Source organism: Pteropus medius, unplaced genomic scaffold (assembly GCF_902729225.1).
Source record: "Pteropus medius unplaced genomic scaffold, Ma_sr-lr_union100, whole genome shotgun sequence".
NCBI lineage: Eukaryota > Metazoa > Chordata > Mammalia > Chiroptera > Pteropodidae > Pteropus > Pteropus medius.
Genome location: NW_024347793.1, coordinates 1,703,151 through 1,713,492, shown reverse-complemented (window position 1 = coordinate 1,713,492; position 10,342 = coordinate 1,703,151). Strand labels below are relative to the sequence as shown.

Sequence of the window (10,342 nt, the reverse complement as noted above, 5' to 3'; positions counted from 1 at the left end):
GAAGGAAGGGAGGGAGGAGGGAAGGAGGGAGGGAGGGAGGAAGGAAGGAAGGAAGGAAGGAAGGAAGGAAGGAAGGAAGGAAGGAAGGAAGGATCTGGAAGGAAGGAAGGAAGAGCAGCCAGAGGTTGTTTATTACTGCTATTTTAAACATGGAAATCAGGGAGGGCTTCACAGAGGAGGTCATGTCTGAGCGGGGACTGGAAGGAGCTGAAGGAGGAAGCCATGTAGCTCTCTGGGAAAGAGACCCCCATGCGAGGGAACAGCCGGGCAAAGGCCAGTGTGCTGGCAATTATTTAGCTAGACTGGAGGGAAAAGCTCTCAGAAGGTAGAAACACTTCGTTTAAAAACTAGCAATCTTTCTAACTCGTGAGGGGAACCAACATTGTCAGTTGGGTGCATGTCTCACCAGATTTTTCTCTGCTTTTAAAGCTTACATGTTGCTTGCTGCCTTTTCAAAAGTTTTAACAGAAATCACTGTGTGCTGTGTACTGTTCTGCATTATTTACATTAAACGTTTGTATCGCATCTCTGGACATCTTTACACGCTCCCCATGTCTACCTACAGTGTAGTTAAAAATGCGGACTGTGAAGCCAGCCTGCCTGGCTTCAAATCCTGGCTCCACTGCGTCGCTTGCTGTGTGACCTGGGCCAAGTGACTTAACCTCTCTGGGCTTCCATTTTCTCATCCGTAAACGGCATCCACCTGATCGAGTCAACAGAATCGCTGCGAGGATTTTCTAAGTTTACACTACTCTCAGAACAGCGCCTGGCATGGAGTGATCGTGCAACGGAAGTGAACTGTTACCGTTGCATTCTTTTGAGGAAAAAAAAAACAGCTTTATAGAGGGATAATTGACACACAATGAACTGCACAGTTTAAAGGGTATGATCTGACACATGCTGACATGTGTTGATACCTGTGAAACCGTCACCACCATCAAGACAGTGAACATTTTCATCTCCCCGCAGAGTTCCCACGTGTCGCTAGGTTTCTACCCATCCTTGGGTAACCGCTGATCCTGCTTTCGGTCCCTGTGGATAAGTTTGCATTTTCTAGGGTTTTCTATAAAGGGAATCTTTTAGCGTGTGTTCCCTTCTCTTTTCTAACAGTGATCTAAATTACCATCAGCCTTGGACTTCATCCAGACATACAGAAGTGTCCCCCAAACACGCAGCCTTCCTTGAGGGAACCAAAACCCCAGCTCCCGCTTTACTCCCCAAACACGGAACTGTCACTGCTCTTTCCCATGCTTATTTAATTACCAAACATGGCTCTAGGCTCTCGACCAATATTAACTCATTTCATCTTCAGAAAGACCCACGACGCAGGGACTATTACATCACACCCATTTTACAGATGAGGAAACTGAGGCTTGGAGACGTTACATGTCTTGCCCAAGGTCACAGGGCCGGGATTTGGACCCAGGTCCACTCCAAAGTCCCCGATCTCCACCCCTGCTCTCTGCTGCCCCCTTAGAAGTGACTGCAAGACTCCAGACGCCCTGCTGGTTAAGGTCTGCGTGCTAGACCCCTGGGTGCCACCCTGCCCCTGTGGGTCAAGAACCAAAACACCCCGAAGGCCACTGCCCAGAGCGAAGGGACTGTGATGTCACTGTTGGCAGAGCCAGCACTTACGTTGTCATGGCTGAGCATCACCCCCTTGGGGTTGCCCGTGGTCCCGGAAGTGTACATGAGCACGGCACACTGATTGGCCTTCTGCCCTGCTATGATCTGGTCCAGCTGAGAATTGGGGATGCTATTGCCCAGTTCCATGAAGTCATCCCACTGGGGAAAGACAAGACAAGCGGAGCGTGGTGACTCGCGGGTGCGAGAAGTGGCGCCAAAACGCCAAAGTTCCCGTGGCCCCCCACCCCCCCGCCCCCCGCGTCCCATCTTGTCCCATCAGCTTCTCCTAAAGCATGATTTTTCAGCCAGACGACAAGGCTTAAGATCGCCAGTCGTTTCAACTGGGAGGTTGCTGCCGGCGTCGAGGGCATGGCCGCCAGGATGCTACTCGCCGTCCTACCGCGCACAAGTGCCTGCTCCTCCACTCCCAGGCGGGCCACTCAAACTCCCCGTGCCTTGATTTCCTCGTTCGTGAGGCAAGAATATCAGGACCCAACTCCTTGGATTGTTCTAAGCCGTAAATGAGTTAAGATATCTAAAACTCGTAGAACAGTGGAGTTCGATATTTGATCTCTGCCTTCGCAGATTTCACTCTGCACCCGGAACTTCTTGGTGACCAGGGGAACCGGGCTGACTCCACCCCCTACTCCAGAGGGCACCCCTGATTGGTTTAAGGCAGAGGGCGCCATCTGCCTGGGCCACAATGATTGGATTGGGTCTGGGCACGTGACCTCAGGTGGTCCAATCACGGTGAAGATCCGGGCTCTAGCTGGATCTTTAGCTGGACCTGAATGCGTGGAGCTGTAACCCTAGGAGCCACTGGACTCTCTCAGGACTAGGAGGGTAAAGCAAGGCTAGAAACCAAGAGGGCAAAATGCACCTTGGGTCACATTTGAGCCCCTAGTTCCAGCCATGCCTGAAATCTACACCTTGGATTGTAGCTACATGAACCAACGAATTATCTTTCTTTGCCGCCCCCAAAACCTCTCTCAAAGACCTGGCTTCCTGTGAGGCCCAGCCTCTCCTCTCTCATATCTCCCACTGTCCCTTCCGGTCCCCTCCTTATTCCTCCACTTTGAGGCCATCTTGCTTCCCTTAGAGACGCTTGGCCCTCCCCTTGCTCTGTGCCCCCTCTCACACTTACAGAGTACAGGTTGTCTTTATTGTGCACATTCATTGGCAGCTTGTACTGGATGATGGCCTTCAGGGTCTCTATGCTGCTCTGTGGAATCTGAAAGAAAGTTCAGTGTGGGCCTCCTAGCAACCAGCCCTAGGAAAGACAAAGGTGGATGCATGTCCTAAGCTGTCTCCTACTGCAACCTCAGCCTCTTTTCACCCTCTCTTCTTTTCTGTGAAACATCACTCCTTGTCTTGACTGACATGAAAGCATCTGGTTTTAGGTTCTTTGTGGTGGGTATCAGTAGCCTCCAACAATTAAAGGTGGATGACGACATCAGCCTCGCTGAGACCGCATGTCTCAGGCTGAATTCTGCTGTACCGAGCGGTTGACCTGGCAGCTTGCACTGTGCAGCCAGAATTCAGCAAAACTTCTAGTTGGAGTCAGGCCACAAAAATCCTCCATGAACGTGGCTGGTACCTGGACAGGCTCAAAACTCTCTACCTACACCTAGAACTGTAAAGTTCAGGTGACCAGGGCTGCAGGATGCTTGTGCCCTGTTCGTACAAAGCAGGGCCTGGACGACGTTGCTAGGCAATCCAATGAGAAAGTCACTTCCAACATCCATTATGCTCATTACAATTGTAACCAAGTCTCTGGGGTGGACTGGAGAGAAAAGATGACAGAAGTGCTTGTCACAGCCGGACAAGAGTTTTCTAGAGGGAGGGAACACACTCCCCAAAAACCTGAAGCAGGCAGTAGCTGGGGATGTTTGAGGAATAGAAAAAGTCCAGGACGGCTCGGGGGGATGGAGGGAGAGGGAGGAGAGGAGGAGTGGGCCAGGTGGCCAAAGTGAGCGTGAGGAGTTTGAGGTTTATTCTGAAGGAGGCGGGAAGCTTCCTCCAGCACTGCCAAGTTGGAGGACACGAGCCATGAGTAGCGCCCAGAATCAGATTCCCAAATGGGGCTGAACACCCAGTTTGGAAGGAGCGTGTCAGGAGCCTGGCTTTGCATCTTCCATACAGAGTGACCAGAACCGGAAGTCTCCCACAAACAGTACTTTCGGTGAAACTGTGAGAGAGAAATAATTCAGATATTGCTTTATGCACGTGGGGTCAAATTTCCCAGAGGCCGGGACAAGAAGCCATAGCAGTGAGGTTGGCACCGGGGGAAGGACGGGGCACGTGGCATTTCTAAGAGTGGAAAAACCCAGATCATAAGCCGGTCTTTGTTGGCAAGGTGGAGAAGCACCTCGCTTGTCACTCATCGGCCACCCCGAGCGTGGTCTGCTATGACCAGAGGAAACAGACATAGTAGAAGTACGAGGGAGCACAGAGCATCGTGGGAGAAATAAGCTCAAGGCTTGAGGCAGAAGTCTGTCCTGAACCAGGCCAGCTGGAAGGAGGCCTGGCAGCACGTGCTTTAATTCACCGAGGAGTCTGGAAAACCTGCACTAATTTCAGAGGTGTTAAAATGCGGGGAAACATGGCCAATGGTGATCTGAAGATACCATCGACGGCAAGGCACATCTCGATTCCAGAGATGTTAAAAAGTGGAGAAATACTCGAAAGTGATGATGTATTAAAGAAACAGTCACAGTGGTCCCTAGGCTAGGTGGTGAATGTGGCCGTGTAGTGTCACCCCCCAAGTTCCCGGGACTCCCCTCTCTTTAGCATCTTCCTGCCAAAAGCTGGTTCAGAAAACTGCAGCTCGTTCGAACATAAGTAATTGGAAAAGTTTCTACAATGTTCGTACAAATTTACTACAAGAAAAAAAAAGAAATAAGACAGGAGTCAAATTTCAGCGTACACAAAGAAAAGTCACCACAAAGAAGGGAAATGTGCCAGCCAACACACCAACATAAAGTTCAACTTAATGAAGCAAACGCAGCCAGGAAGGAGGAACACAAAGCAAACATACAAGCGCTGAGGGGAGAGGGGGCCAGGCACTGGGGAGAGGTGAACCAGAAGGTGGCGGACTCAGGAAAGAACTAGAAGGGAAAGAAAAAGCATTGCAGAAATGCAGAAAATTACGAGGCTCGAAATAATCGTACTTCTAAAAGAAAAATAACAGTGGACTGTACATAAAATAATACGTAACCACATTTTTTAAATGGAGGCTGAGTAGGAAATTAAGTTAACATGACTCGGAAATTAAACTTCCCCACTCTGCCTCGCCGCCCCCAAAAGCAGCCTTGCCTGTTATGCCCACGTGTTTGTGGAGGACCCTCAGTGAGCCTGAGCCCGCGAGTCCCGCCTGATTGATAGCACCCCCCTGGGAGCAGAAAGACACCAGCCTGGGCCCTCCCATCCCCTGGGAGACTGGAGGGCAGCACTGGGCAGGGGTTTACCGAAAGGATTTTCTGTAGCTGTAGGTCATTTTCAACCAGCAAGATGTTCACTTTGGCACGAGTGATGACATACTGACAAGCCTCTGCAGAGTTGGTGGCATAGATACCGACAGACAGGCCCCTGGGGAAAGAAAACACACATGCATGTGGCACGCACGCGCGTGCACACGCACGCACCCACACTCCTTAATGGGAGAATGTCCTGGAAGTGGGGGGAGGGGGAAGGTCTGCAGGCAAGTTCTGAGTTCGCAGCCTTGGCACAAGCTCGCCTCCCCCCACGACTTGACAACAAAACCAGAAATGATAGTGGTGATGAAAGTGGCAGCTCCTGTGATGTCATTATGACATCGGTTCACGGAACTGTCGCAAGCACCCCATCTCACAGATGAGGAAACTGAGGCTCGGTGCAGTGAAGTCACTCGTTCCGGGTGCCATGGAAATAACAAACGCCAGAGGTGGGGTTTGGAGCCGCCTGTTCCCTTCATCCACAGCCTTTTGGCCTCGCCTTTAACCATTTCTCTGTGGTTTTACTGTGCATTTCCCTGACGGCTGACATCGAGCATCTTTTCAAGTACTTATCGCCTATTTTGCCTTGTGACGTTTCTTGTTCAAGTTCTTTGCTCATTTAAAAGCTTTTTGTCTTTTTATTACCAAGTTCTAGAACCACCTCATATATTTGAAACACCAGTCTTTGGTCAGTCGATGGGCTTGTGTGTCTGTCTCACCTGTCGACCTGGGGCTGCGTCTGAACTCCCCGTTCACGCCGCAGCCCGGAGCAGCCCAGGGCTCATCGACATTGACAGTGAACTCACGCACGCTCTTACCCGGCTAGGATGGTGCCTAGAGAAGCGATCAACCACTCCGCAGAGTTAAAGCCCAGGATGCCGACTCCGTGGAACCGCTCCAGGCCCAGCTGGGGAGGCAAAAGCAGACAGACAAACAGGAAACGGAAACACAGAGACGTTTTGCTTCCGGGAGATCTGCCAGTCGGGACGGGGGAGAGCATGCTCCAAGGCCCACGGGGCTGCATGAGGAAAAGCCAGTGCTGAGTTTAAAATCTCAGGCGTGATACTTTTGTGAATATTGGGAAGTGACCGGTTTGCCTCCTTCTACATAGTACCTCGTTAATTTATTCTTATTTTTATGTATTTTATTTTTATTCTGGCAAACTATTTACAGCATGAAATACCATTTATAGAACAATTTCAGCTGATTTTAAGTGCACAGCTCAGCAGCATCAAGCACGCACACGTTGCTGTGCCGCCGTCCCCACCGTCTACCTCCAGAACTTCCTCATCTTCCCAAAATGACACTCTGTCCCCATTTCACACTCACTCCCCACCCCTCCCCTAGCCCCTGGCTCCATCATCTACTTCCTGTCTCTGTGAATCTGACCCCTCTGGGGACCTCCTGTGAGTAGAATTGCACAATATCTGTCCTTCTGTGTCTGGCTTATTCACTGAGTATAGTGTCCCCAGGGTCCATCCGCATGGTGGCAGGTGTCAGAACCTCCTTCCTTTTTAAGGCTGAATAATACTCCATCGCAGCAGAGGACCACACTGTGTGTACCCAGCATCTGTCAGTGGACGCTTGAATGGCTTCCGCTTTTTGCCTGTTGCGGATGCCGCTGCTGTGAACGTGGCCGTGCGCATTGCTGTCTGAGTCTCTGCTTTGAATTCTTTCGGGTCTGTATCCAGAGGTGGGACTGCTGGACCACATGGAAATTCTATGTTTAATTTTTTTGAGGAAGTGTCAAACTGCGTTTCCGCCAGCAATACGGGAGGGTTTCAGTTCTCCCCTTCTTCACCAACAGTTGTTATTTTCTGTTCTTTTTAAAAGTCGTAGTCATCCTAATGGGCGTGAATTTATTTTTATTTTTAATAACGGAAGCATCCAAAGACTGACATCCTATAGGGGGAAACTGCACTTTTAAAGGCGTAGCCTTGGTGTGAGTGTGGTTCAGGGTGAATCGGGACACTCGAAGGTGACCTCCCTTTGATTTCGGGTCACTCTAACTTTGCTGGCTCTTTCAGTCACATGGCAACAACCCCGTTCTCAGGGAAAACGTAAGTGTTTGGAAGGCGTCTGCCTGTTGATGCCTCAGAACGTGGTGGCGACGGGGTCTGCCTAGTGACAGAAAGGCTGCGTTCGCTGTAGAAGTGTGTCTCTGTGAATGTGCAGGTAAACCAGCCTATGTCTGATTGGCTCCCTGAGGTCTGGAGAGTAGGGTCCTCGTGCTCCACGACTAAGGGCGTGAACCAGAGGGTGATCTCTGAGGAGAGGCGAGTGACCCAGCCTGGGGCGCGGGAGCGGCAGCCAGGAGGAAGCCGGGCAAGCAGAGGGCTCTGAATGGCGCCGCCTCACAGCCTCGCAGTGAGGGCACACGGGCATCGTGGACGGGTGAGGGCGCTGGGGCGAGGCTAAAACGCGATCGGATGTCCTGAATGTCAGAACTATCGCAGAGGCCCTTTCACAATAGCACGTGCCCGTTGTATTCATCGTCTGTCGATGCGTAATACGTCGCCGCAAACTTGGCGGCTTAGAACAGTGCACGCTTGTGATCTCAGTTTCCACAGCTGAGGAGCCCGGGGCGGTCCAGTCCGGCCCTCTGCTTGGGACGTCCCGGAGCTGCAGCGAGGGCATCGGCGGGCTGTGGCCTCTCGGGGCGTGGGGTCCTCTCCTGCACTCACAACTCGTGTGCAGAACTCATTTCCTTAATGCTTGAACGACAGGGGTCCCGTTTTCTTGGTAGGTGCCCCAACCCCTAGAGGCCACCTGCCACCTGCTGCCCCTGGCCCTTTCCACAACACAATAGTTTGCCTCTTCAAGGCCCGCAGGAGGATCGCTGGTTCGGTGCTTCACCTGATTAGGTCAGACCCACCCAGAGCACTTGCCCTTTCGATGAACTCCGAGTCAACCGATTAGGGACTTTAATGACATCTGCTAAATCTCTTCACCTTTACCACCACAGGGGGGAAGCCCACTCTTAGGCACAAGTCTCAAGTCTCATCCACACTCCAGCAGAGGGCGCTCAGCATGAAGATACCAGGGCCTGGGATCTGCAGTCTTAGGATTCTGCCTATCAGACTGGCCAAGACGAACATTTTCGATGATATGACGCAGACTGTCATACTTTGCGAGTGGGCACACAGCGACCTTTCTTTGTAAGAACTCACTCCGCAAAGGAGGTTCGCCGTGGCACCACGCAAGGCAGCGAAAGGCTAGAAACAGTAGAAACGCACAGCTGCAGTTGTTACGCGCACAGCTGCAGTTGTTGAAAAGAACATGGATTTTGTTCAATGAAGGCTCTCAGACTGTGAGAGCCGGCCTCCCAGACGGCCCTCGACGATTCTCAGCTGACGTTTGTGGTTTTACGTAATTCCCTCCCTCATCGTATCGAGGGTGTTCTGCGTAACCAATAGAATATGGAGGAAGCGATAGCATGTCACTGCTGAGATTAGGTTATAAGAGACACCACGGCTCCCGTCCGGTTCACACTCTCTTGGATCACTCACCCCGGGGGTTGCTGGCTGCCATGTGGTGAGGCTGTCCCAATGACAACCCATGGAGAAAGCTACGAGCAAGAAATTGAAGCCTCCTGCCAACAGCCGGGCATGTGAAAAGCTTGGTGGTGAAGATTTCATCCCCAGCCAAGCCTTCGGGTGACGCAGCCCGGCCGACAGCCTGACTGCCACCTCACGAGAGACCCGGAACCAGAAATATTCAACTGTCACTCCTAGACTCATGACCCATAGAAATTGTGAGATAAGAAATGTTTGTCATTCTAAGTCACTACATTTGGGGTTGGTTTGTTATACTTAAGTAGCTAACTAATACATAAAGATACTATGCCAGAGGGAAGAAACAAAACGCAGAATCATGGATAGAGTATGCTACCATGTGCGTAAAAATGTGCATATAGAGAAATTATGTAATATATACACATAATTTATTCCCCCAAAAGGATACATAAAAACTAGCAGTGGTGGCTGCCACCTCCATAAGGTGGGGGTCAAGGACCGGAGGGCAATTTTCACCAGTAAATCTTTGTATCTGTGGCGCTTTGTGCATTTTGTACCATATATATGTGTATGTGTCTATTTCTGTATGTATGTATGCATTTCCTATTCTGAATGAATGAATGAGTGATGACGGAAGGAAGGAAAGATGGAAGGAAGAATAAATGACTCATTTACCTTGATCAAGGCTCTCGCAGCCTTCCGACAAGCCTCGTAGTACTGGTTGAAATTAAGAATTTCCCAGTTTTCGGTGCTCTTTGATACGAGGGCCGGGTAAGTCCCAAATCGGCTGACTGACTCCCGAAAAAGTTCGGGGATGGTTACTGGGGTCTCGTGGCCTGGCCCATGTCTCGACAGCCTCAGAAGGACTTCTCCATCTGCGTGAGCGGTCCACAGCCCAGAATTAAGTGGCATGGTGTCTAAAAAACAATGCGCATACCTTAATTGTCAAGTACTTTATTGCTTTAAAAAAAAAATGCTAACCGTCATCTGAGCCTGCTGGAAAAATTGTGCTGATAGGCTTGCTCAAAGCAAGGTTGCCACAAACTTTCAATTTGTAAAAAAGGCAGTCTCTAAGAAGTGCGCAAAACGAGACAGTGCAATGAGGTGTGCCTATACCCTAGACTGGGTGGCTGAAACACAGAAATTTAATCTCTCCCAGTTCTGGAGATGAAATTCTGAGGTCCAGGTGCCAGCCGGTTGGGTCCTTCAGAGGCTGTGACGGAGAATCCATTCCGGGCCTCTCCCCTACCTCCTGGTGACCAGCGACTTTCTGGCCATCTTTGGCGTTCCTTGGCATGTGGAAGCATCACCCTGATCTCTGCCTTCACCGTCACGTGGTATTCTCCCTGCGTGTGTGTCTGTGTCCAAATTTCCCCTTTCTGTAAGGACACTAGTCATATTGGATTAAGACTCATCCTGTCAGCCATGAGGTACCGGGTAACTGTTAGGGGCGCAACATATGAATTTGGGGGGATGTCTTAGTCCATTTGGGCTACTAACAAAATGCCATAAACAGGCGGTTTCGAAACAACAGACATTTATTTCCCACACTTCTGGAGGCCGGGAAGTCCAAGGTCAAATCGCCAGCAGGTCTGACACCCTGCCTACTGGTTCATAGACATCTTCCAACTATACCCTCACTGGGAAGGAGGGGCAGCGAGCTCTGTGGGGTCTGCGTAAGGACCTTGATCCCATCCAGGGGCTCCACCCTCATGACCTCATCACCGC

The 10,342-nt window shown here is 50.8% G+C and overlaps 1 protein-coding gene across 1 annotated transcript in view; it reads right to left on the bottom strand.

Moving 5' to 3' along the window:
• Window positions 1–9,526, bottom strand: part of ACSBG2 (acyl-CoA synthetase bubblegum family member 2) — a 20,965-nt gene extending 11,439 nt beyond the window's left edge. The window contains exons 1-5 of the mRNA XM_039878554.1: window positions 9,290–9,526; window positions 5,918–6,006; window positions 5,094–5,214; window positions 2,771–2,857; window positions 1,636–1,785 (exon numbers count right to left, since the gene is read on the bottom strand). Coding sequence (XP_039734488.1) covers window positions 1,636–1,785; window positions 2,771–2,857; window positions 5,094–5,214; window positions 5,918–6,006; window positions 9,290–9,526 — 684 coding nt within the window. The remainder of the gene's footprint in view (window positions 1–1,635; window positions 1,786–2,770; window positions 2,858–5,093; window positions 5,215–5,917; window positions 6,007–9,289) is intronic.
• Between the last annotated feature and the right edge of the window lie 816 nt (window positions 9,527–10,342).